This window comes from Aythya ferina, assembly GCF_964211825.1.
Source record: "Aythya ferina genome assembly, chromosome: 10".
Lineage (NCBI taxonomy): Eukaryota > Metazoa > Chordata > Aves > Anseriformes > Anatidae > Aythya > Aythya ferina.
In genome coordinates, this window is record NC_140306.1 from 1,885,626 (window position 1) to 1,912,976 (window position 27,351).

Genomic DNA, 27,351 nt, shown 5'->3' on the forward strand with positions numbered 1-27,351 from the left:
TTTTAAGTAACTCAGCAGGGATAAGAATAAACCAGCAGCTCTGGGGCACGTAGGGCAGGTGCCAGGTGTGCCTTCGGGGCTGGGGTACTTGAGAGTTTGTATGCTAACCCCCAGTCCTGTCAGCTGATCTTATTAAAAGATAGTTTTGACATTCAGGGGCCATAGCAGAGGTGAGATTTGTAGCAAAAGGTTCCAATATCAGTTCTACAGAACGTGGAATTTATTGAAACTTTTTTCATCTGTTTGCCACTGCTGCAAGCTGCAGTGCATGGTTGGAGCCGTGGGTTTCGTTGCAGCAGTACGTGTTTGTGTCGAGGCGGGCTGCTGGGACCAAGGCTCTGCTCCTTGTTGAGACCCCTCACTGTGTATCAGCGCTTGAGTTGGAAAACCTCTGCAGAGTTGGAGCCAGCTTCATCCTCCACATCTGAGTAGAGCTGCGATAGCTGCTGAAGGGGTGCAGGGGGCGAACCTGCGAGCTGGGGTCCAGCCGCCCTGTCAGGTCCTGGGGAGGATGATTTGATGCCTTTGATTCACTATTTACTTTGATGTTCTTACGGCAAACACAAAACCAGACGTTGTGTTTCAAACAACAGAGTCCTGAGCTCCTTGTGTGTAGCAACATCTGCTTGAGTAAGAGTCAGCAAACTCCTTGCTGAGACAGCCTTGTCCCTTTTATGTCCTTGGCAATGGGTAGGTCCTGGCTTGTGTTGTAGAAGCTGAAGTGGATAACCTCAGCAGTCCTCCCAATGGTCTTTCAGGGCTTACAGGGCCCCTTTTGGTGTTTCCTAAAAGGTTTGGCAAGGCCAGCACACAGACACCTCCGCTCTGAGCTTTGGCTGAGGTTTCCTCCTCTGCTCCTGGGGGAGGCAGAGCACAAGGGGTGGCTGAGAGCTCTGCTCCAGGCTCTGTGTCATGGTCCTCAGGTTTCTGCCTTGTGTGGAAACTCGGGTGGTAGAATATGGAATAAAACCAGGTGGAACCCAGGCTTTCTGGCTCTGAAATCTCCGTTAAGGAAAGAATTATTCTTGATTATTCTTCTATGGCTTGTGTTTATGAAGAAGGACATTTTTTGAGGCTCCACTGAAATAGCGTTTAGGTACCCGTGGAATTTGCTGTGACTCCTCAGAGGTTCGATTCCCATTAGCTGTTTTTCAAAACCTCTGCTCACGCAGTTAGCAGAAGAGGCCAGTTCACAACCACGTTTCTGTGAGGTGACAAAAGGCACACGCTCGAGCTCCGGCGCAGTTTTTCCCAGCTGGAGGCGAGAGGAGGTGCTGCTCTGTCCGGCTTCCTGCGCCTCGTAGGGATCATGCAGTCCTCCTTGGGAAGGGAAGCACAAAGGGAAGGTCTTATTGATGGAATATAAAGAAGGGTGTACATTTCCTTTGAAGTTAGAACTAAGTAGCTGCTTTTTGCAGTGTGCTGACTAACAAGAAGCACTGTTTTTCCTGGCACAATACTTACTTGCAGAAACTTCACCCCAGGTGTCCTGGGAGCCAAATACCTCAATGCCTTCCGTGTGAACCAGGAAAAATCCTTTACCTTCTCCCTCCCTCACCCTGTAATAAAATGTTGCTTTACATGGAGGCACAAGAGGGGTTACAGAATCTGTGATTCCTTGCTCTTACCCGTAGCAATTTCCTTCTATCTTCCTGTATCTGCCACCCACAAAAAGGTGTTTTTTCAGTGTGCTTGTCAGCATTAGCTCCACTGCTTCCGAGCTTTCCTCCTCAACCCATTGCATCCTTCTCCCTCCTTCCCCCAGCTCACTTTTATTGTGGCATCCTCCCCGAGCCAAGGAGCGCTAAGCAGCCACACTGTCCGTGCGTTACAGACATACAACTTCCCTCCAACCCCTCACTGTGATTAAGGGAGAACAGCCCGTTTCCTTGAAGAATGGGAAGCTCAAATCCTTTTTAAAACCAATTTTTTTGTAATGCTCAATACCGCGTTGTTTATGGGGCAGTGTTAGGTGATGGCTTGGGAGAGTTAGGGTAGCCGAATGCCAACTCCACTGCTCCCCAGGAATGGTCCTGGCCGGGCAGGTTGCTGCAGTTCCTGTGTCTCTAAAAGCTGGGGCAGCTTCGCACTTACAGAGTGCAGTGCGGCCCTTCCAGCAAGCAGTGTGTGCTGCACAGCAGCGTTACGATGATTAAAGAAGAAAGATGATAATCTTGAAAATATCCAGCTAGAAATATAATTGAAAATAAAAACCTTAGTGTGTAGATTTAGAGAAGAGGATTTTTGCTTAGTCTAGTGACTCCATTAGTTTAAAGACCATTTCCATGTACCCAGCAAAGATTATGCCCCCAGAGCAGATGTAGAGTTTGGAGTCCTGCTGAGGTGAATCATCTCTTCAGAGCTTGAGTTTGCTGGCAACAAAAAGAAGGAAACAGCTGGAGAAAGCTGAGAGAGGCTTTTGGGGGTAGGCTTCCTATAGATTATTCTCCTAATTGCTACAGCTGAGCACACAAGAAGAAAGGCAGAGCCAGGGGAGGTGTATTTATGAAAAGTATGTCCTTTCTGTTAGCTGATTGTCGGCGTTCTGATTAGCGTGCTGTTAGGGTTGAGGCTTTGCTTGAATTTTATCAAGCTCAGACGTTTAACGCAAATAAAAACATTAATTCTTAATAGCAATCTCTCCTCATACCGCTTTATTTTCTCAACGTATGTGCTGCTCTAATTGCTCTTAGGTGAGAAGTAGATCTGAAAATCAAAGCTCGGGCTCTGTGATTTACCAGTTCCTGCCTCTCTGTGGGCTGTGGCAGCAGTTGGTGGTGGTTTGTTTGTTTTTCAAATGGGCCACAGAGCCCTAACTTGGACTCCTTTGTGCTTGGTGCCGTAACTCTAGAAAGGAAGGCAGCTGGAGCAGATCTGGCTTGGTACCGCTGAGCACTTCAGAAATAATAAGAAACCTGGCCTGGCTAACCGTAGCTGTAAGGGGACTGAAAGCAGTAAGGAACGGCACATAACAGGGTCCAGCTTGAAACCAGCCTGGTTCAGGGCTGAGCTCGGAGTCCTGATGCAAGTTTTCTGCTGTAGGGTCAGCTCCATTTTGCAGATCCTTGCTCTCTGGGTTTTAAAGCCCTGCTGCATTTAATCACATCCCAACCAGGCGAACTGGGGGAAAGTGCACTCACGCTGGATGCAAGACAGTGGCTCCCAGTGAAGTCCTGAGACCTGGGCACGTGGCTAGGCTTAATTGTGTAGCAAGTGGGGGGGACACAAAGCACAGAAGTGATAGCAGCATTCCCAGACCGGCCTGTCTCAAAGGGAGCTCTTGAAGCTGCCACATCAGAGCGGAGGGACCGACTCCTGCAGCACGTGGGATGTGCCTGCTCCTTCCTGGGCAGCTCCTTCTGGGTCCGGACCCTTCAGCATCTCCTGGCTGCATGTCAGGCTCGTTAGCCTTGTGTTAATTGCAGCCTGCATGCTGAGGTGCTGCCAGCTGCAGGTGAGGAAGGTTCAGGAGACAAAGCACTTGCACAGAATAACAGTTTGATGACCAAACCTTTGTTTGGTGTTAGAAAACGGGTAAACGGGTGCACATTTAGAGCTAGGATAAACACTAGCGACTGTTGGCTTTGTTCTTTGAGATAGATGAACCAGGCCGTGTGTTCCTTTAGCATTGTTTCAGTCTGCTGTCACTAATAAATCCAGCCTCCTGAAGAGGCACTTCAGTGGAGATTTAATGCAGACTTGTGGAAATGGTTATTGCCCCCAGATGCAGGGAAAGTTAAGGGCTCTACCAAAAAAGCAGTTATAAATCGAAGCACTTTTTTTTTTTTCTGTGTGCTTTTAAATCATGAGATCATGTAGATGACTTCAAGTTTTTTTCTTAGTGTAAGAGGCAACGTAAGGAATGAGTAGCACTTTGGGAATCGTTGAGCATTAGCTACTCCTCTTCCTACTGCTTATTAAGACCTTAATGCTGGAAGGGCCTGAAGATCAGCATCGCCTATTTGTCCATTACAGCAGTTTAAGACCCCAGTAGAGGCAAGATCTAGTGTGGTGGTAGCTTTCTTTAATGTTTTTGTTTCAGTGCTTGTTCAGTGCCTCTCCAAACCCACGGGATGGAAGCTCAGCTCCTCGCTGCAGAGCCTCTACCCCGAGCGGGGTGCGAGCAGCTCTGCAGGCTGGGATCCTGCTGATGGCAAATTCTCCGGAGGCCTGAAAGCCCGTATGAAACCTGGTTGCATCTGTGCTCTGTTTGGTAAATGCCAGCTCGCTGGTAGCTGCGGTGTGCCCACAGACACGCTGCTGCTGGCAGAGAATTGCTCTTATTTCCCCTGTGCCTCCTGCTGTTTTCATTAGGTTCGTAATGTCATTTTCTCCAGCTAGATGATTAGTGTCTGTTTTCTTTGTTACTGCTTGAGTTCAATTCATTTACAAAACTGATAAGGAGCCGTATTGCACTTCTTGAAATTGCGGAGCTACTTGGAGAGCCTTTTGTGTCCCTAGCAGCTGTAATATCCCTATCGAGCTGGGAGAAGGCTTGAAAAGCTGAGACCTCTAAAAATGTCTGCTGCACGTGGCAGCGTTAAATGGCTGGGGGGCTGCATGCCAGGTAGGGGCACACTGATCGGGAAGCAAAGGAGGATGGCACGAGCTGGTTGTTGTGGAAGCAGCAGCACCCCACCGCTGTCAGGCACGGCGGGTGGCCTGGGGGGTGGCAGCACCTCAGTGGGGACGGGTGCTGTTTGGGGACGTCCTGACACTCGGTCCCCTGGGTTGTTCAGTAACATGCTGTTGGCCTTGGGATATTATTCCTGGTTCTTAATCACTGGCTTCTGGGTTATTAAATGCGTTGAGGTAGCTGGTAGTGCTGGCAGCAGCTTTAATTGCCCTCCATGAGTAGAGAACTCCCAGAAAAATTGGTGTGCATGGAGGGAGGTGGGTATTGGGCGGCCCTGAGCTGCACCCTGCAGCCAGTGCCCAGCACAGAGCCACCTCGTGCTTGTCCCACGGGGACTTCTCAGTGTGAGGCACGGCACTTCACCTGCTGTTAGCAGGGTGGCACAGTGGGTCCCATTGTCAGCAGTGCCTCCTTGCCCGAATTCAGTATTTAGGGTGTGTTGTAGCCTCCCGTGTAGATCTGTCTGAGGGGGTGATCAGGTTTCCTGGAAAATCAGTTTTGGGGAGCAGGGCGTGCAGTGAGGCAATGCTGTTCTTCCCTTTGTCCTCCTGCGGCAGCCATCCTGGGGATAAATCCCTCTTCCCACTCTTCATGGCACATTTGCTGTGTATCTTTGGGATTGCTTTGTACAAATAGTTTACTCAGTGCTAAGAGCCCTGAATACACATCATTAATTTCTTCTGCTATGGGATTTGTGCTCAATTCTTTATTTTCGTATATATCCAATAAATATTCAAAGCGCTGGGCTAAAGAGCATTCCACAGGATGAATCTCTCAATCTTTTCTGCCGAAGTTGTTCTACTTATTAGGAAAAACTTGGCTTTTGAGAGAGCAGCGATAGGGAAAAATGATTAGAGTCGATGGGGTAGAGGACTCCTGGGAGGGACAAAGTGAGACAAAGGTATCCTGGATTCTAATTCCGTCTCTCCTGAATATTTATTTATGCAAAAAAGAGCAGGTTCAGTAGGAGAAGCAGAACAAGGTCTTCCTCTGAAGTACTCTGGAGCTCTTCTTTGAAGCCACATCAGCTGAGGAATCGCAAGTGAAAGCCAAGGGGCAGGAGCAGGGCTTGCAGCGCTGCCAAACAATCCGGCCTCGCTGGCGTGCTGGGGGCTCCTGGCATCGCCACGGCTCAGCGCCCTCGCTGTGCTGGGGGCTGGCACTGGGGGCTGGGTGCATGGTTTTACGTGGTTACAGGTGCCTCTGGACAAAGAGATTTGTTGTTCTTTTGGGGTGGTAGCGATTCCTGTTCAATCACAACAAGAATTTCAACTGGACACGCTATTTTTTCTTATCTGCAGTTATTCATTTTGAGTAGGTTTTGCAATTTTCAGGAAACCAAACTAACGCTGTTCTGCGTGGGACCTCTGCTCAGAGGCTGGAGCCCTGAAGGAAGGAGACACCGGAGTGTTTCTCTTGGGATGCCTCGTGTCCCTTACAGATTTGTACAGCTGCTGCCTCGCAGCGGTGTGGGGCACGTCTGCATGAGCACATGTACGTGTCTCCGAGCTGATGGCAGCCTGCGGTAAAACAACAGCATGCTTTAATCCCAGACCCTATTTCGAAGAGCCTACAGGTATCCTCAGCTCATCCAAAACCCTAAATCTCTCATTTAGCTCCAAACCCCAGTGGGGGAATCGAGAGAATTTTATCATCCTTTACGTAAGCTTTTGTCACTGAAAAGTTGGATTTATGCAACGTCGTTAAGTCAGATTTACAGGACATCATTAACTCTGAGAGGATGACCCAGGCAGTACAAAGAAAGTCAGTCGAAGAAAATATTTTATTTTAGTACACCAAACGGATCCTTGCACCCTCATGCTGGTAAGGATTCCAGCAGCACATTCCTGGCTGTAGAGTTAATGATGTGGCTGGAGTGCATTTTACATTTCATTTCTGTAATTGGCCAAAAGGTGTCCGCAGACACCTGGGTTACCTCTTCCCAACGGGGCTGGGTTCCTGGTGCCACTTGTGGAGGCTTCCTGGCTTGTTCCCTGCCACAGGCCAGGGCTGCCCTGGGCGCTGCTCCCAGCGGAGGCAGCCGGGCTCCTGCCTGGGCTGTGCCAGCTGCAGCCTGCCCTCAGCACAGCGGCCGTGTTTGGGATGCAGCCTTCTCGTCCGCAGATACCAAGCAGATTCCCAGTATCTGTAGCCCGTGTATTGCTTCATTTCCTCAAGGGAAGGACACCGAAAGCTGACACGACTGAGATGGGAAGTGAAAGGGACCCTTCAAATGTGGGCTTCTTCACAGAAGAGGGGGAAATGCAAAGAACATCAAGGAGCAGTCAGAATGCGTCCTGATTAACTGAAAAACCACAGGATAAGCTAAAAAGATTGGGAGGAATTGACAGGCATAATAAAATAACACTCTGAAACTAAGTCTTTAACAGTCTGGCATTCGTCCTGGTTTTGCATTTAATGGGTAATCAATAGTAAATTAATAAACAGTAATACAAGTCCCATTCACATTTTATTTAAAATATAAAATGGATTAATCACATGCTAGCATATAGGAAACAAGAAGTTAAGAAGAAAGATCTTTGTATTTGAATGGAGGGAGCCTGCCTCTGCCCAGACAGATGGGTTCTTGGTCTCGTGCTGGTCAGTGCATTTGTAGCTGACCAGGAAGAGGAAGGAACAGTGAGGTGATAAAGGGTGATCATACCCAGCTTAGTGCTCTGTAAAAATAGATACATGTATGGAAAGAAGGTTCTTCAGGAATGAGTGTACGGCATTTCCCACAAAACACAGGGCTACTTGGTGAAATTATGAGGTAGCAGAGTCAAAACAACCAAAAGAAAGCAGTCTTTCAGCCCACAGCATGTAATTACGTTATGGAGCTCATCACTGCTGGATGTTGCAGAGATCCGAACAATAGCTGTACTCCAAAAGAGATGCGATGGATTTTGGGGGGCTGGGTCCTCTGGTAAATATGAAATAAACCGGCCTCAGTTAACTCGCTGGCTCAGAAGCTCCCCAGGCTGCCTCTGAGGGAGGCGTGCTGGCGGAGCGTTGTGCTTTCCTTGTCATAAAAATCACAAAAACTCAGCAATTGGCTGCTTGCAGGCAGGGCGCTCTGCTCGCAGACCTTTTCCCTGACCCGCTGTATCAGTTCTCAGGTGTTCATTTTCAGACCGAGCAATGAAATTTCAAAAACGTCCACGGGCAAGAAGATATTAGTTTTGAAACATCTTCTATCAGATTGAGTCCGTAACTTGGAGCTGTTTGTAAATGATCTTTGTTCTCGTGCATCTTCTTCGGGGGGCTAACCCGCCTCCTGCCACCTGGGGAAAATGAGCACCTGAGCTGCCTTTGTGCAGCTCTGGTCCTGCTTTCATCAGCCCTGCTTGTTTGTGCTGGAGGCAGCTGTCACCACTCACCGGCTGTCACTTACCTGCAGGTACATCTCTAGAAAAGCTTTCTTACATGAGCAGGAAGGAAAGCAGAAGCAGCCCAACTACCCCAAATCCTTTCATTGCTGTTGGAAGCACCGCACAATTAGAGGCTTGCTCCACTTAAAGGCAATCGGGCACTTTGCATGGACAATACACATCACAGCTTCTCCTTCAGCTGCGTGTACACTACGGGCAGGATGGAGGAGGAGCAGAGCCAGGCAGTGCATCTGAGGAGCCGTGCAGAGCAGCACAAAGCCTGCGTGCAGCTCCTTACTGGTGCTAGTGGTCGGGCTGGGTAACCACTGCACAACCAGCAGCAGCGCTGTCTCCTACAAGCTCCTGCCACTAGGAATGGGAATACTGCTGACGAGTTGTGTTAAGGTGTGAAAAATAATTTTTAGCTGTCCACTTGGAATTAAAAAAAAAAAAAAAAAAAGCTTTAATTTAGTAAGTTAAATATTTCCCAGCATGGTAATTAGCAGCCTCGTTGCCAGAAGGACTGCCTCCTGCTAACAGATAGGCCTCTCTGCGTCAGTCAGTTTTCGCCACCTTTGTTTTGAGCTGTGGGGATCGGTGCTGGAGCTGATGCAGGTCACACAAACGAAGCTGTGAGATCCACAGCTCGCCTGTGCTCATACAAGCAGCGCGTGCTGTTTGCATGGTGGGAAGGAACTGGGAGTCTGAGCCCCTGCTGTGCCACCGAGACAAGGTTATGTCGGGGAATCCACATGGTGAAAGAACAGCTGCTCTGTTTTCACCAAAATTGAAGAATTTTTTCTTCTATATTACAGAAGTGAGCAAAATCTCTCTTTGTGATAGCCCCATAGTTGAGCAGACTGCTTCTGGGATCTGGTCGCTAGCTCCAGGATGCCAGCTGTGCCACCACGTTACCGGGATGTGTACGTGCCTCTGCGGTGTGGGAAAAGGGATCTTTCCTATCCCTGCCCTCACCTGGAAGCTTCCCAGGAAAATTCCCTGGGCAAAAGGAGCAGCTGGTGTGTGAGTTCTGTGTGACACGGCTGTGTTTCACCGGAGGATGTGGCCAGTTTTAACGATGGTTGAATTCTGCAGGACTTCCTCACGGGAGCAAGAAGTCCTCCTGTGAACCCGCTGTCTGCTTCCAGAACTGCTCAGCCGCTCGTTTTGGGGAGCTGCCCGCTTTGCTCTCCCTGTCCCTTCACAGGGGAGCAGCTGGTGGTAGGCAGGGAACAAACCAGGCAAGGGCTTTCCTCCCTGGAGCTGAGCTGCCACGTCCAGGATTGACAAGCCTTTGGATTTTTGGCAGCCTGAACCTGCCGGTAAACAACCTTGGAGAGTGACTCATGGTAATGCGCTAGTGGAAGTATTTCTTGGTGTTCAGACCCACGTTTCTGTATCAAAAAAAAACTTGGTAGTTAATCCTGCAGTCATTTCTGACTTAATGGGCACCTGCTAATAAATAAAATTTAATTTGGTAGTTGAAGATGAGAAAGCTGAGGTGGTGGAGAATTCAGCAGGTTAAAAACAAGTGATCCTGAGTGACATACACGGCGTGTCATTTGAATAAATAAAGCTGTCACATTTTGTATTCTAGTTCCTTCTTAAAATCATCCCGCTTGCTTGCCTAGGGCTAGATTTGAGTGCTGCTGCTGCAGGGTAACACCTCTGATTCAATCTATGCAGGAAAAATAAAAATAAAAAAGCTGATGGTGCATGCTAGGAAGTTGATATTAGACCATATGACTAATTTTAGTTTGAAAATACCTTTTTTTTTTCCCTTTTGTGCCATAAGAGGCTTATCTTTTACCTGACTTGAGACTTCCCACACAAAGCGAAGTGAGATTTACCTGGCACGGGGTGGATCAGTGTACGTCAAGGTGGAGAAAGTCATTAGCTGTCTCCTGCTGAGACCTTGTGCCGAGGACAGCCGAATGATGAGCCGCTGAGTTCAGCACCAGGGAAGGGGAAATTCCTGCTTGTTATTTCACTGCTTGCTCCTTGGGGCTCGTTGACTTGTTAGCTGAGCCCCTTACGTGGCTGTGGAGGTGGCTGGGGACGGGCCAGGAATTGAACCGAAGAAGGAAGTTTGCAAGAAAGCTGACATGAGATGCCTTTCCCCTTGCACAGATCCCTGGAAAAAACATTCACCCCGATCTGCTGAACCCTCCTGCTGCCACTGCCTGCTGCGGAGTCGAAAGCAAAACGCTGGCTTTGCTGATTCATCTGGGGAAGCGTTTCTGCTGCTCCCGTTTCCTTGCAGCATCTGAACACGTTTTGTTGAAATACCTTTATACCTTTTCAAATGCAGGGTGGCTGAGGGCCTCGGACGGGGTTGCGTGCCTGTGAGTGAGGTGTTCCACAGACCCACGGAGGTATTCAGCTTGGGGGATACTACTACAGCTCATGGCTCTTTCTTTATTTTTTAAAGCTTTATCTATTCACAAGTGTTTCAGGGCTTTTGAGAGTATTTCATAGGAGTAGTTGCTTCGGGTTTTAGTAGGTTAAGCTCGTATATAAGCAGTACGACAGAAGTAGTTAGATTTATTTTTCTTTAAAGTGCTGGTGCTTTAGAAATTTTCACCATGAGGATTGTTATTCACAGGAATTTGGGAACGCTGCTGTTAAACACATCCTATCTTGCCAATTTGAAAGCGTGGCTCTCCCCGGGTCCTCCTGGGACCCTGCAGCAGGAGGTGCGGGCCCATGGCAGCCCCCCGATGGCTTTGTGGGGTGACATGGCCATGACGGGGAGCCCTGGGGCAGTGGCAGTGAGGCACCCTGAGCCCATCATCGGGGCTGGTGCCCTCACTGCTGCCCCTCCTGGAGCTGTGACTTGGTTTTAATAAGCACCTTAGTCAGAAGCTGTAATTCTCTGGGTATTGCTCTGTTGGAAGAAAGCTCTCTGAAATCTCAAGCAGCAGCAACTTGCATTTCCAGAACGTAAAGCCCCAGAAGACAGAAGTTCAGTACCTATTGATATGCTGATGATTTCAAGGTCAGGCTGGCAATCAGCTGGTGCGCTGTCACTCATTATGGTAATCGCCTTATCCCTACGTGAGGGTTCCTCACTCCGCTGTCCTCTCGCAGCAGAGTTCAGAAGTTGGTTATTTGTCCTGCACAGCCCCTGCCTTCGTTCCCCTGGGGCTTCAGGGGAAGCGTGCAGCCGGGGCTGGTGTAAAGGTGGCGCTGGGGCAAAGGCGAGGAGCTTCACTTCCAGGTGGGACTGCTGGCAGCTGCTGGAAACCAGTGCACAAGTACAAATGAATCTGTAACTGAACAACTGTTTTTGAAATAATATTAAATTAAGCTCTTCGTACTGCTGGGAGAGTGGGATGCAAGTGCTGTTGGCATTGCAGTTGTTGAAATACGACGCATCGAGTTAGGGAAACAGCAAAGCATTGTTTTATGTTGAATTACTATTTTTATGTAAATGGAAAACACTACGAGCATGTATTCATGCCAAGACTGTGCCTTGTACATTAATAAGAGGCTATAACAAGGAAATCGTAATACACAATGCATTTTTCATAAACCAAAGTGTTGGCTTCTTTAACCATAACTTTAATATATACAATATATAATTGCAATGCTTTATAAGCATTTCTTAACAAGAACATTTTTTGAGCAGTCACTAAAAAGCAGCAATCAGTAATAAAAATGAGGGCACTAGCGCCCAGACCACAATAAAAGCGTCATTAAAGTGTAAGTTCTAAGGTATACTGCTTCAAATTTGCCTCATTACATGGGCAATTAGGGAAGAAACAATAAAAAAAACATTTTTTTTCTATAATTTCTTATCCTAACTACCTTTTAAAAGTTTAATTAATGTAAGAAACCAACCGGCGGTGGGGTGAGCCAAGGTTTAGCGAGCAGCACCATCCATCGGTGCTCACCGCCTGCTCCCCATGCACAGAGCTCCCCTCGCAGCGGCGGTGTTGGCCAAGCAGCGAGGGCACGGCACAGCCCTCTGCGACACGCACGGCCCCAGTCCTGCTCCTCTGGGGAAACGGGAGCAGCCTCCAGCGTTAACTGTGCGTGTTCTGGTACCCTGAGACGGGTGCTGATTGAGGCAGCAGTCACTGAGCGATTTCAATCCATGTGCTGTGCTGCTCGGGTACCAATTTTGTAACCCGTTTGGTTTCAGCTGGACAGATCTGTTAGCTGTGGATCTGGCAGTAACGGAAATCAGGAGGAAAAAGTGCGAGGGAACCAGAGTGGTTCTGGCAAGAATAAACAGTTAAAAAAAAAAAAGGTATAAAACTAGTTCCTGCTGTGCAATAGGACACACCGAGATTTTGCTTCCCTCAAAGGGAATGATTGCAGACTTCAAGAAGGATGTGCGTGGGGTCGGAACAGAGAAGCTGTGTGAACTGTGGACTTAGAAGCTGGGTTTTCTGAACTACTTCTAATGAAGAACAAGCTTCTGCCCGGGTGTTGTTTAATGAACTTCATTGCTATTTAGGAGGCCTGAGGCCAAAGGCTGAGTTCCTTGGCCAAAGGCAAAAAGCAGAACACTTTATTGGTGATTAATAGGAAGTACAGGAAAGGAAAATGTGTATTCACTTTGCACATGCCATGGTACTGAGATTTGCATCAGTTGAAGAGCATCTGGAGGAGAATAGGACACGGACATCTGTAGCTGTAGGGCATTGGACATGTGCTTTGAGAAATGCACTTTGGAAGTGGTACATTAACTGAAAGCTTCGCCATAAAACCACAAGATATGAGGATTAATGGAAGTATGGCTTCAGATGAGGTGGGGCATTGGTGTTGTTTTTAACACTACAATGTTAGTTAAACAGCGGTCACTGAAGCTTTGGGCCTGGGTTAGAGATTTCATAAAGGCTGACGATGGGCCTTGCGCATCTCAGCTCAGAACTTTGGCAGCCTGCAGGAGAAGGAGACCTCGTGGCACTGAGTGTGTCCTGTACCCGATAGGGACGGGAGCTGCAGGCTCTGGCGCTGCCCGCAGCTCTGTGCTGCAGCTGGGGGACCGAGCAAACAGCCCACACCTGCGCTGGGGTTTGGGCAGCAGCAAATGACACCGCGCTAATTGGAAACACGAGAAGGAACTTAACGCGGGGAGCAAATAATTGCCAGAGATAACATGGGGCCAGAGGATGGGTGATGCTGCTGATAGAAAAGGCCAGAGGAAGACTATATAGTTGGAAACACTCGGAGACGTGTCCTCTGTGTAATTAGAAAGAGGACCTAGGTGCGTTATTGCGGAGTGATGGAGAAACTTAGGCGATCTCATTGCAGATAATGGGGTAAATTTATTTCTCCATCTAGTTATGTTTCCGTGAGATTTTTATCTGGTAATTGTGTTTGTCTGCAGCGTACAGACTGATGGCAACCTGGCCCTGCTTAGCCTGTGATGTCTGTCAGGATCACGGTGCTGGGAGGCGTGACTGACGTGCTGATTCTTTCGGTATTACCGTCGGGAATCCCAGCACCCTGGAACGAGGGAGTAGGAGATGTTAAACAGATGGGAGACTTTGCAAATACACCGTAACTGCCGGCGTGGGAATATCAAGCAGCCATGCAGTGAGGATTCTGTACGATATTTTTCTGTAGCGTGGTTAAATATCCAGCTATATCTAAATCTTCACGAGCTAATATGTTAAGCCTCCTTCCTAACCCCCTAACGTACAGAATGAGGACAGTGGAGAAGGAGCAATTAAAGACAAGACAAAAATGCCTACTTGTCAAAGAAAGGGTTCAATACTTTGTTTCTTTGCTGAAGGGGAAAAAGAAAAGAAAAAAAAACACAAATGGATATAAGCTCAGGTAGTAACTTTAAATTAGCTTAGCTTGCTGATGCCTTAAGACTGGGGATTAGTGAATTTAATTATGGGAGCCAGGAAACGCATTAAGATAACGTTGGGCCTTAAACTAAAACCCACAAAGCAATGAAATTAAAGTTGGTTTGTGTTCCATCTTCATAACGTCCCCTTCTTGCCGTGCAGCAGCACAGGAGGCCTCCCCACTCGGCTGGGTGCTCAGCGTCTGCCTCAGAGGGCGGCTTGTGAGCGACCGAGTGCCCTGCAGGAGCCTTTTGCAGTCTGGGAACGGCCAGCTCTAGTGTCAGAGCTGCGTGTGAGCTAAAATGTCTCAGGTAGGGTCAGTGTCACCCAGTTCCTGTCCCGGTGCCCAGCTTGGCTGAGGTTCCACCCGAACCCATCGCATCGGGCTGGGCGGCTGCAGTGGGGAGCGTTGGGCATAGGGGTGAGATGCAGGTGGTTACTGGCACAACCTCGTCCTAGGAGAGATCCGGGTTTGTTCCTGCTTTGTTTTCACCTTCCTGCTCTACCTGGTCTGCTGGTCATTATTTTTTGTAGCTGGGCTTTGTATTTACTTTTCATTTTTTAAGAAAAAAGATCAAGATTAAACCCCTTTAAGACGACTTTTATGAGGAATCCTAATTCTTAGTCTGTTTGCTGACAAATTATGTAATATTGACCTTTCTCTTGCCTTCACTGGATGTTGATTTTTCTTCCATTTCCTGGTGTGGAAGTTGCACGCCCCTTACCTTGCATTTTTAACTTAAAAGCAATACAGTTTTAGGGGAACATAAGATTGCTTTGAAAAAGGAAAACAATTTACTTGTCTTGGGTAATGCCATTCTTCCCTGTGCTTTCTCTTAGTGTTTGTTGTTGTTGTTGTTGTTTTGTATTTACTATTTATTTTTTATCTGATAAAAATGCCTTTAAAAGACTTCAGTCCAGAAGGACTGCTCCCTGCTCCTACCCAGAGGAACTGGGAAAGTTACATGTGTGAGTTCAGAAAGGTTTTGAGGAATAGAAAAGGTTTGAGCCCCCTTGAAAGACTTAAATCAAAGAGCTTGAGTACCAGAGCAATCTGTGGCTGTGCTTACCAGTGAAGGAAATACCCGAGGTACGTACTGAACAGAAGCACGAGTGCTGGCACCAGGCTCAGCAAAAGAGCAAACTCTTGGGGAGTCATTGGCGCATTCTGGCCATCTCGATTTCTGTAGGAAAGAAACATGCCTGAATCCATGACGGTTCCTTACATCCCTAGTAAATCAGCAGTATCTTAAAGATGGCTCTGGATTCATTGTATTGAATTAAATTAGATATGTGGAGAATAACAGACTGAAACTCATGAAAAATGCTGTTGCTTTCTGCAGGACGTGTCTGTTTTTATGGCTTTGTTTGGTGAGTTGAGCAGCCCTCTTATCCTTTCAGTAGTCTCAGCTTTATGTCAGTTTATATATTCCGTGTTTTATGGATCACTGGAAGATAATTCTGTTGTTTTCTATTAGACCTTTAGTAAATAAAATGTCAGGGTTTTTTCTGGTGCTGCAGAGGCCAGTATCCAGCTGGTATATCAATTCCTGTCAGTGCTTTGCCTTCTTGTTTGTTCCGGGGATTCTCTTGTTTTCACATTGGTTTAAATCATTAATCCTGATCGTATTTTTCACAGAATAAAAATACTTATTTCAAAAGCGCATTAAGTAGTATTTTTATGCCTTCCATACCACTTCTGGAAGTGCGATTTAGAAAGAAAACAAAGAGGCTCTTCCAGCTCCTCTGACTTTGTGTGGATTTTCTTTAAGTTGCTGCGAGCACTGCCGAGCTTGGGAGGCTCGCGACAGAGCACGGCATCGGGCAGCAACCCACAGCAGGTTCCATCTACAGGCACAGCTGGATATTCAAACCCTGTCCTGTGTTTGATAAATACAGAATTTTGGTTTGGGGTAAAACTCATTTGGGGCTGCTTTGGGAATTTGAGAGCTTTTACCCATGCCAAGCGCCTCTGTGCCGCCTGTGCTCAGCTCTGCAGCTCCAGCAGCGGGATCTTTTAGAGTCCTGAGTGTTGCAGTTCTGTTCAGTTTTGGATGGGTTGGGATCTCATTTTGATGCTGTAGACATGTCATTGTCACCGCCGTGATGGCCGTTTCAGGCTTTTATTGCTAGCTGTATGTTGTGGAAGTCTGCTAGTGAAAAGCCTGGAAAATGACGTTTATTTTAATGCCATGTAATTGCAAAGAAAATTGAAAGTTGTTTGAGATCCTCCTGATTCAGCACTTCCAAAATTCCTTGAGGAGCCCTCGTCGATCGTTCTGCAAGCAGCGATTTGGCTTCACAACGGGAGTTTTGTTACAGGAGGTACGTACATTGCACACAGCCATCAGCCCCGTTCCCCTTTCGTCCCCTTTTTCCCCCGCTCCTAAATGCCACACGGGGCTGGTAGCGCCGACCCGCGCGGTGGAGGCTGGGCCACGAGGCTGGGTGCAGGTGGTAGGGCCCGAGTGCCGGCAAGAAATGCCAAATGACCTTGCCAAGCTCGCTGACTTGTTTGTCTGTGCTCACGCGGGGTTTGCATGCATACTAAGCAGCTTCCCTATGAAAAATCCTTGAATTCCAAAGATGCTATTCACAGTAATTGCACTTTAAGAGGAAAAAAAGGCATTGCAGTGTTGTTATTTACAGTGCTCGCTGCACAGTGGCTTTTGTAACAACTCAATAAAGCTCAGCCACTTGCGTTACTCCTTAGTTATGCTTTTTCCTCTTACTTTTTTTAAAGACATTAAAGCATTAAGACATTAAAAACATCCTCGGTCTGTGTAAGTTCTGTATAAATGGAAGGATGATTAGAGATAGAAAAGTCATTTTAGCATAGGGAACATTTTAATACGCAAAAAAAAAAATAGTATAAATTGGGTGGGTTCAGGCTTAGGAAATTGTTGCTACTCTTGCTGGTTTGTGAGGCTTAAAGTAAATTTCTAACAACTTCATATCAATTGTATTAATTTTCTCCTACCAAATTTCCGTGATTCCCTGTTTGTGTTGCAGAGCTCATGTCAGCAGCCCGAGGGACAGGTGCTGTCCCAGGGAAAGGTGCCCAACTGCTGGCACCAGCTGTGCCAAAAACTTACATCTTCCCCCTGCAGCAACACCTGCATGGCACAGTGTAAGGCCCGCGTCCTTCCCCTGGATCGCAGGTTACTGCTAATACCTTGCTGAGCCTTTTCTGCTGTACTTTCCGATGGTTATTTATTGATCTGCTTTTGGCGGCTGGTGAAATGCCAGCTTTTAGTTTTAGCCACTGGCCTCATTTTATTTAAACCTTATAAAATTTTATCATTTCTCTTCAGTGGTGAGAATGTGTAAACACTTCTAGGATGGTTTAGAGCAAGGCTTTTCGTATTTTTCTGCTTTAACCCTTAAAACTCTCGTTGTGCAGATTTCATAAAGGGAACATGAAAAATTCCCTCACCCATCCTTCCTCCAGCATTTTAAAGGCAGTGACCGATCTGTGACAGTGTTGGCCTGAAGGGAGAGTGAGGGAGCCATGGTGACATTCAGAATTCCTGCTGATATAAAAATAATTAATGATAAGTCACAGCCCAAACAAAATTCATAGCCAACTGCTTTTTGTTTGTTTGTTTGTTTGTTTGTTTTTTGCATTGACAACGAAACATAAATGTGTATGTCCTTAGAAAGTAAAGAGCAAAGTTTTTTGTTTTGCATACCTGAATGCTAATTGCTCTTGTAGTGCAGAAAAATGTGCAGAAGGACATCTGGCTTGGGGATTATCTTTTTGACACAGAAGGGTTGGAGAGCACTACTGGGTTTCTTTGTAGGAACTGCAGAAACAGAGACAGAAGTGGCAAGAATCACAGACCCTATTAAAAGTCAACCTTCCTCTATTATTAATATTCAGTTACCATATGCAGGTTTCTCTACAGTGATAAAAAAGAACATTTACGGAATGTTGTAACAAAATATCCTGACCATTATTACTATAAATAAGTTTATTTATAAGAAGATTCTTGGATGAACTTCAGGAGTGTCACTTTTCAGGGCTGATGTATTCACTCGAGAGCTCTTGAAGATGAGAACTTGGAGAATATTTGGGGGCTGTTAAATATGTTGTCATTTTAAGTCATCCAGCTATTCTCTCCATATTTACCTAGTATTTAATCTGTGTTACTTTTACCACTAAATTGTCATCTGAATTTTTATCATCTCCTCCTTATGCAGTTAGAGCCACCGGTCCCTGCTCTGCTCAGAACATTCCTCGCAGAGCTGCTTGGAGCTGGTCCTGTTGTAGCTTGGTCCTGTTGCTCCAGACTGGGCTGTAGTAAGCATGACCTGCTCTTTGCAGGAACTGAGTATTTGTAAATTTGGAAGACCAGAAAAAGCAGTTACGATAATGATGTCTGACCTGCTGTGTCACAAAAGCCATCGCCTCTCACCGGCTGAAATAATTGCTTTGCCTGGGCCCTGTTGGAGCAGTGCCGTGCTGCATGGATCCAGTAGCACTGGCAAATAGATGGAGAATAACAGAGGGGCTTGAAAACACGTAAGTAATGTAGGCTGTTGCTCATTGTTTATATTTTTTTGGAGGATTGCTGTATTTATATACGGACTAATTAATTTTCATGTTCCCAAACTGGATAATAAAAGGTTAATCAGTTGCCTGCAGCATAGACCATGGGAAACAGAAGTAGTTTGTGACAGTGTTGAGAGGAAACAGCGCGCTCCCAATTCACTCTATTTCTGACTGACAACTCTGTGGATGCATCCAGCCGTAAGCCCGCAGCAGCTCTCCGGGGGCTGCTTTCCTTCAGCTCCATGCAGCTCGCTGGGGCAGACCTGGCTGCAGAACCAGGGGGCTCAAAGTTTTACCTAACGTGGGTCCTCCCAGAGAGGGAGCTGGCAGAATACACCCACCCAAACCCCTTCTGCACTTGTGCTGGACAGAATGTCGATGACTTCCATTTTAATAAATCATCTAGCTGGTATTCATGGTGAGTTGCTTATATAATTAAAATTCCAGTCTAATCCAACTTCCACGTGTGAAAGATTGTAGTAAAACAGCAGACTCCAGGCACGTTCCTCTGTCCTGTGATGCTCCGTATTTCCCTTGGTGAAGTTACTTCTGGATTTCATTTGGGTTTCACTGCTGAAGGATGCCACAGCTTTGATAGCATGCAACAGCCTTAGAAGCAGATTGTGAAGCACAAATTTTTTTTCTGCTTTATCTTTGTTTTAATTTTGCTAGGCATTTCACTTGTCTCTAAACCCTGCAGTACTGCAGAAATGGCACAGAGAAATATCTCTGTGTGCAAAACACTGGCACCAGATCTAATGTTAGCCTTTTCATTACTCACCTCTTATGGTAGCAACCAGACAGACCCAGAGAAGAGAGGTTGTGTGGTGTACAATAGCAGATTTCAGCTGGGTCTAAACAGATGGAAGCAGGAAATGAGAAATAGTGACAAACATTACATGCCTTGTATTCTCTGCAATAAATTCATCTGACTGCTGAGTTGCTGTGTATATCTGCAAAATATGTCTACAGCTAATTTTAGGGGCACGGTTTATTTTATTTGGCATCTCCATAGCCTTTGGCTTGTCCCCTGTGGCTGTAGGCAGATAATATATTTTTATAGAGCTCAGTTTGCTTTTATGTATTTCTTTGCAGCAATTAAGTGTTTTAATTTCTTTTCTCCTAAGAATTTGTATCTGGTTTTAGTTCTCTTTTGTCTAACAGGCGTCTTTGCTGCAAGTGTATCAGTGCCATTCATAGGCAAGAAACGAGGTTCACTGGGGCCGTGACAGAAGGGGTGACGGAGCAAACCTCTGCAGGCCGTTCTGCGTCTTGTTCCAGCAGCAGCAGCGAGACACGGGTGCTGTGACCGGTGCTGCGGGGTGTCCCAGGGCCGTAGCACTAGCTTGGTTTGATTCCCAAGGCTCTAACACAAGGCCCACAAAACCAATGTGCTACAAAATCAATCATCGTTATTGCTGTGGCTTCCAGAGCCACATGTTGGAGATGGAACTGATGAAATCCTGTAATGCTAATCAGGAGCAAGAGTAAAGCAGTCCCATTCTGCATATTGCAAGCAGTGAAAGATTACAATTGGGACGAAAAGTCATGGTGCTAGGGGAAACCAAAATTAAACAGGAATTACAGGCGGTGTCGGTTGCCAGTGTGCGTGGTTATTCAGAAGGGGTAGCTGCCCAAATTCGTGTAATTGGACTAAGCAGACCGTCTGCTGTGTGACCCACTGGAATTGCCATCGGTATTTCAGGTAAATTTAGGAAGCCTGACAATCAGGCAGTAACACCACGCAGATCTGAGCAGGGATGAACACCTTTCCTGAAAGAATTTGCATGAGGAAGTGCATTGATGTAGTCCTGAGGGAATTTCACGTGAGACAATTCCCATTCGGTTCCCAGGCTCCCCCTGGAATCCCCGGGTGCTCGTGCCCGTGGGGCACCTCTGCCTACCTACACGTCTTCTCTGGGCCACTACAAGGGACAGCATGGAGCTGCAGAGCTGCTGGGTGAGCCGTGAGCCGGAGGGGAGCTCAGAGTTGTGCGTTGGGCCTCACCACGACTCACCACAGGTTGGATGTGACGAACTCAGCGAGATACTTTGAGAGTCAGAATTGTCAGAATCTGCATGCCTTGCTGTCTGCAGGGTGCAAGCATATGAATATTTAGCAGGAAATTCGGGTGATAAAGCAGCTCAGTTTGTTCAGAATCAGCTAATTCTCTGTTCCATTAGTACAAAGTGAAGAACGCTGCGGATTGGGACCGTGTATTCATACAAATAAGTTCTTAAATTATTTTTTTTCCTTATGCCACCTGTTCTGGCAGCTAAAAATAAAATAGAATTTTATATTGTATTATTACTTGAAAATGGAAACAAATGAAACAAGGCTGCACAGAAGTCATTTCCATTCTGTGCTATCCATTCCCGTGTCAGCTCTCTATTAGTCATGATCACTGGCGGCGCGGGCAGGGCTGCTGCTTCCTATGCTTGTGGGCAAACGTTTGCATTGTAGCTCATTGATTCTAGCAAATCATAATAGAACCGAGACTGTGCTTACTCCTGTGACTATTTGCTTACCTTAAGTTTGCAGAGACTGATTGAATCTGAAGACAAACAGCCTAATATTTTCAGTAGGAGTATTGGATTCATAAATCTTCAGTTCATCCCTTTGTTAAAATTTCATATTCTGCAAAGAAAGATTGTAGGTGGGGTAACCCAAATGTACAGCAACTTGTTCAATCATCCCTCCCCGATTTCCATAGCAGCGAATTACCCCGTCGTGCAGCAGTGTACATGTACGTGCCCCCGCTGTGCATGGCTGCTGACTCGGGGGCACGGCAGGTGAGGTGCGGGATTCCTGGCAGCATGATTCTCGGCAGGAGTGAGAAATACACGCTCACTTACAAAGCCACGTGAAGGTTGGAGCTAGCACCTGGAAGGGAAAAAGGAATGCAACTGGGTCTTAACTGCCCAGTACTGATCCCATCTTACAGCCTGGCTCTCAGTGGTACTTGGATGGAAGTTTACAAGGAGTTGGGTTGGGCCCTTCACGGCATCTGGCTCCAGCTTACCTGGGAAAATCCACCATGGGTAGATGATACCCAGTGGTTTTGCAAAGCGGGTTGTGTAGATGTATGTATTTCATCTGAAGTATCTGCTGCTGCTGGTCTTGGGCGCTGGAGTGTCCTGCCCAAGCATTTACATAGCCGCTTGCACTCAAGAACAACTTTTTTTTTTTTTTTTAAACTTCAAGAAAAAGCAGCCCAATATTCTCTTTCATACGGTTTGGAAAACTTAGAGCTTTTCTTGAAATATAATTTCCCAACTAGTTTGCCAAAAATCGTAAAGTGTATTTTCAGTAGTTGCAATCTTACCCCTGAAAATGCTCATCTGTAACTGCTGGTACTGGGTGACCATGCAGGCATTATCGCTGAAGTGTATTTGGCTGCTTCTTGTTTCATTCCTCTTGACCTTCTAATTCAGAAACGCAAGGCGTTTATTTAATGAATGCCATCCACGAGTCCTTTTGTCCTGCCTTGCCTTTTGTCCCATTGTCCCAGAGGCCCACAGATCCCGAACCCAGTGGAGCAGGAGGTAGCGAATCTATTTTTTCAAATTGCAGCATGGAGCTTGTCACATTTCTTCATAGCTCCTAATTAAAAGCAAATAACACAAACTTAACTTTAGATTCCTGTAGATAGGTATATTAGTACACAAAAAGTACTCTGCCACTTGATCATGCGGTTAGTTGTGACCTTGTTTCTAGCACTCACGTTTCTAACAAAACCTGTCAGCGTTACAGTGAGCGTAGCCTTCACGTCCGACGTGCTGTGTTAGCCCCATTGTACAAACCCTGCTTTAAGCAGCTGTGGCCTGCAACACTGCTTGGTTGCCTCTTTGGCAGAAGCAAAGCTGCCTTCTGCCCTCACTTACTCGTCCTGTCCTCCAGTGGCAGCCACAGTAGCACTGAGATTTTGAGGATTTTGCTTTCATTAATATTTTAATTGTGGCAATCCACCATCTTACTGTGTGGTGGATTTACATTCTTATCTCTGCCCTCTGGCCTCTTTAGACCTTTATGTCTTTTGGATACAGATTGCTTCTTTTCCCTTGGTCTGCCTCAAGGTCTGTTATTTTTTTTAATTCGTTTGCAGTTGAGCATCCAGCAAAATGAGGTTCTCGTGCCCAGTGGTGGGTGAGGATGGACAGAGCAGAGCTGCGATGGTACGAAAGCCCAGGGCAGCGGGCTAATAAGGGAAATAAAGGAACTCTGAAAAGAAACGGCACACGAAAAAAGACACTCCTCAGCTCAGAGAAGTCGGGCAGTGTCGGGTTGTCCGTGTGGCACGTGGCTACAGACGGCCGGCAGGAAGGAGAGGGCAGAGCAGGGCTGCGCCGTGTCCGTGGAGCGCTGCCGGGTGCTGCGGAGCTTGTTGGTTGTTTGATTTCTGGTGGTTGCCCATGCGGCTGAACGTTTCCTTTTTTATTGTTACAGCAAGACTTGTGCGTCCCTTCTTGCATCAGAAGTCAGATTTTATTTCATTTCCAAGATAATTTAAAATGACCAAACTGATTTTTTTTTAGTGGCCATCACCTGCCAGTTGCGTTCAGAACATTTTTTTCTACTTTGCTGAAATCCTGCATCTGCGCTGGTCCTTCCCAGTTACTGACATGCTTTATTTTCAGTGTGGGCTTATAGTGTGTGTTAAAATGTCAGACGAGCTGTTGAAATAGAGCTTCACGATGACATAAAACTTGGTGCTTGCTGGCCCAATTGTTTCACGATGAGTGATGAATTCAGAAAAATAGGGTAGGAAATAAGCAGAAAAACAGGTATTCAGGGATAAAGCACTGTTGACAATTATGTTTTAATAAAGGAGGAATTTTTAATAATGCCTTAATGTTCTTGAAGAAAAGATACTGGATGATTATGTTTGTTTACTCTTTTTTTTTTTTCTAATCCATCAGGAAAACAGGAACTACAAAGTATGAAATTATGAAAATACTGATCATGTTCTACCTGTTTACCAGACCAAAGGTGTCGTTAGACCATTAAAAAAAAAAAGGCAGTTTTGCTTAAGATGTTTGGGCGCTGCTTGTAACTGAAACCCTTCAGTTAATTTAAACTTAGAATCCAAGTAGGTAATCCAGCAGAACCACTAAAATTAGGTTTAGAAATAAGTTTGCATCGTATTCTCAGGTAACCTTTTTCTTAGAATTTTTTCTAATTAAGAACAAAAGAAATAAATTATATAATCATTGCTTTTTTTTTTTTTTTTTGCCTCCTCACTCAGTCTGCTGCTGCTTTAAAAAGAAAAAATGTTTTGACAGTGTCAAATACCAAGGTTGGTACCGGAGTGAAATGAGATTTTAATTCCTCGCGCTGCTGCAGGTTAGCAGAGCTGTTTGTTCTCCTGCCGCTTAGCATATGACCTTGAGCAAGGCAGCAAGGGCTAAATATTTCAGAAAGTGGTCTTTAATTAGACAAATTTCTGTTCTCTGCTAAATGCCTTGGGGGTGCTTGAATCAGGATGCTGGAAAAACATGCTTATTGGGCCTTGCTTGTCTGAGAAGGAAAGCCAAACTGCTTGAGCGACTTTGGCCGCTCAGGGTAGAAGCAGCTCCAACACCACGTTCAGGGGTGGGCTCCTGCCTTAAACAAATGGAAAGTCAGGTGTAGTATAAAAGCTGATGACTGCTTTGTGTGGAGGTACAGGATTAATGTTTAAAACTGCTTAGCTGCCATGCTTTGCCTCTGTGAAAACCAGAGCACAAAATAATAGATCTGGATAAATCAGATCTCTCTTTGCCCCTCTCACCCTGCTTTAGCTACTTTTAGCTCATTCTCTTCCTTGTTATTCTCTCTGGCTGCAGTTCGCCCCTCCGAGAGTTTGTGTGGAGAAGCTGTGCCAGAGGCCTCCTAGCCCAGCCATCTCCAGCAGCAGCAGCGCGGCGGCCGGGCACGCTGGAGCAGACGTGGTGTGCTGCCCTCCGGGGCACGCAGGTGACACGTTTCCAGAAGGATGTCAGAGAAGTGACGGAGGGCCCGCCGCTGTGTGCAGTTTTGTCCCCGGAGGCACGGTGAGTGCTTATTAGGAATGTATAATGCCTGGTGCAAGGAAACGTCTCACGGGTTTGTCACTGAGTAAATCCACTGCCCCTTTTGTGTAAAATCCTCTGTTTACTGGTGGTGATGTTTTGAAGGCTTTAATGTAGTTACAGGGTGAGCGTTGAAATCGTGTATTAATGCAAAAAGCAGTCACAGAGCTACTAGGCATGTGTAGAAACCCGTTCACAAACCTGGTGGCATGGATGCTCAGTAAGAGCTTTTGTGTCAGGCTATTTTATCCTTAAATCCTGAGGCTGACTTCAGTGGCTCTGGGTGCTCTCTCCTGTGTCTGTAGGCATCCAGCAGCCATTCTCCACGGATGCGTTATCTGCCAGTGTCACAGGTGCAATTATTTTCTGTTGCACAGGTTTAAAAAAACCATCTCATGTAAACTTATTGGGGTCACTCTTGTGAGTCCCCTGTCTGTTGGGTCTCCTTATTTTATGCATGTATAAGTTGCCATTTCTGAATAACCTTTTGAAAAAGTCTTGAAAAACTCAATGTGGCTGAAAAATCTATAGCAGGCTATTGTAACAACATAATAGAATATGGCACAAAAGCAAGACCTTTCTCCATGTCTTTCTAACACAATTTTATAGCAGATCTGTGACTGCATCAAGTGCTATTGTTGAGCTTTTAAAAATTCCATAGAAAAGTTAGTATTTTCTGTTCCTTTAGTAGCAGATTGGCGTGTCTGTGTGTGTGGTTGCCAGTTTTATTGGCAAGTTTGTTAACTTCCTTGCTACCATAGTTATGGCTGAGAAATAGAACTTATTTTTCTCCTCTTCATAATGACTGTTTTTCCTCAGCTTGACTTAGTTACTTAAAACTGTGATGTCTCAGAATCGCAGTTGGAGCCAGCCCCCAATTGCACTAAGTGCTATACATTAAAGGAACGATATGTAATGTTGCAAATAATGCTTGAGGCATTGATAGAACTGCAGCCTTCCCCCCTATTCAGCCTGTTGCATATGTATGCTGCAGTCTGTACAGCAAAGAAACATTAGATCTGATTCATCAAGGTAGTTAAAGACAAGCTAATGTTCAGTAAATGAAAAGTCCCACTGATTTCCTCAGGCTACTCATTTGTTAGAGACAGACAAATGATGAATTGAATTCATAATGTACAAAACATGCATATGCCATTTGAGCAGGTGAATTTAAAGATTATCATATTCTGATAAATACTTTGGGGAAAAATTCTTGCTTCACCACATGAGTTATCCGTGCCTCTCCAGACACACTACCAGCAAAAACCCAGGGATGCCAGTAGTGGGGGTTGTGATTTTCAGCGTAGTATTGAAGAGAGGTTTCAAGAATATGTATATGTGTCGGGTGAAAGCTGAGCAGCCACGGGCAAAATAGTTATTAAATTTTTTTTGTTTAACAAAATTAGGAATATTTCCTGAAATTTAAAGCTGTTGTAATAGCTATTATGGAAATATCTGTGCCATTATTTGACACATCTGAAACCTTAATGATAAAGAGGTTGCCAGTAGTGCCATAGAGTGCTGAGGAATTAGTTGTACTGTCACAGAACAAAAGTTTTACCAGTTAGGAGATGCAGTTGGGTTCACTGCCTTTGAAGTAACAGGAGAAGAAGGAAGAGACTGTATGCCAGGCTTTCTGGCCTCCAAAAAGCTTGTGGATACTTTGCAAGTAAGCGCACTACGTTTTGCAGAAGGAGGTAGTGGCCTTGCAGTGGGCAGGAAACACAGGATAAAGGCATTTCAGGTTTACAATGTTTTTAGATAAAAGAGAAAAACTGCAGAGGCTGCAAAGGTTAAAAAGAAAAAAAAATCTAGCAGCAGCTGAGTGTAATGTCTGTGGTCTGAAACTGAAGTATATTTGGACTGAAAAAAAAAACACATCTGTGATGCTTTTTTGGTTTGTTTTATTTTTATAAATTTAAGAGAAATGATTACCCTAGGCATTCTTTTCGTAACACCGACACACCAGGAGTGTAGCATGCTGGACACACTTTCCCCTTCACACCAGCCGGTGTCATGCTGATCCTGCTGCCAGCCTGATTGCGAGATGTCGCCAGAATGCACGATGCTGCTGCAGCATTCCTCCAGCTGTCCCGGACAGGTGATTCACTTGCACACTGCTATGCTTAAAGGAAGCAGGGCATGCAGAAACAATAGGAGGATGCCTTGTTAGGCGCCGTGACCAACATACAAATCCTTCATCGATGAGAGGTAATTCCCCTGATACTAATAGGAAGGCATTCAAAACGTCCATGTAAACCAAAATGTTGGGTTTACTTCTGTGCTCTCATCAGTGAGTAAATGTGAGATGACCATTTGCTTGTCGTGGCTATATTGATTGCTGTAAATAATGACACTCCAAGAGAATGAAACCTTAGGCTCCAAATATAAATGCTCAGAGCAGCCAAAGGAAAACAAAACAAAACAAAAAATTGTCAACAAGCTTAGGGTGGCTGTTACCAGGGGCAGCTCAGAAATGGTTGGAAACTTAATTCTTAATGGTTAGTGGTGGTTGGTATCTTAGAGTTATCAGCTGCTATTACTTTGTACCTCATTGCCCTTAGGACCTTGCATTGTGATAAGACATTAATTTAAATGCAGTTCTGGCAACCACAGTTGGTTGCCCTGTGTCACATCGTAGCACACAGACGTCATCCAGGGTAGTCAAGGATCTGTCCTTGTGCAGACTGTAGGTAACTTTCTGCAGTGCTCAGTTCTGAAATGAGTAATTATATTTGATGCTAATATTTTTCTGTTCTACAATTTAATAATATCAAAACTGACAAGGTATGGATACTGAAAGTAGCTATCACTCAGGCCAGGCCATATCTCTAAAGCTCCTGCTTATCTTAACTCTGCAAGGTCTGCTTTGCCAGGCGAGCTCTGCACGATGTGCTGCAGCTGGCTGTGACCATGCGATGTAAACCA

General features: G+C 45.8%; 1 protein-coding gene and 1 long non-coding RNA gene across 2 annotated transcripts in view; both read left to right on the plus strand.

Moving 5' to 3' along the window:
• LOC311442069 (uncharacterized protein) overlaps positions 1-27,351 on the plus strand; it is a gene marked incomplete at both ends in the record, with an annotated part of 52,865 nt that overhangs the window by 17,809 nt on the left and 7,705 nt on the right. The window contains one exon of the mRNA XM_084530835.1: positions 24,199-24,405. Within this exon, the coding sequence (XP_084386961.1) occupies positions 24,199-24,405 (207 nt within the window). The remainder of the gene's footprint in view (positions 1-24,198; positions 24,406-27,351) is intronic.
• LOC311442367 lies at positions 13,097-14,416 on the plus strand. The gene is made up of 2 exons (XR_014696584.1): positions 13,097-13,225; positions 13,349-14,416. It is a non-coding gene; the product is annotated as an uncharacterized lncRNA (long non-coding RNA).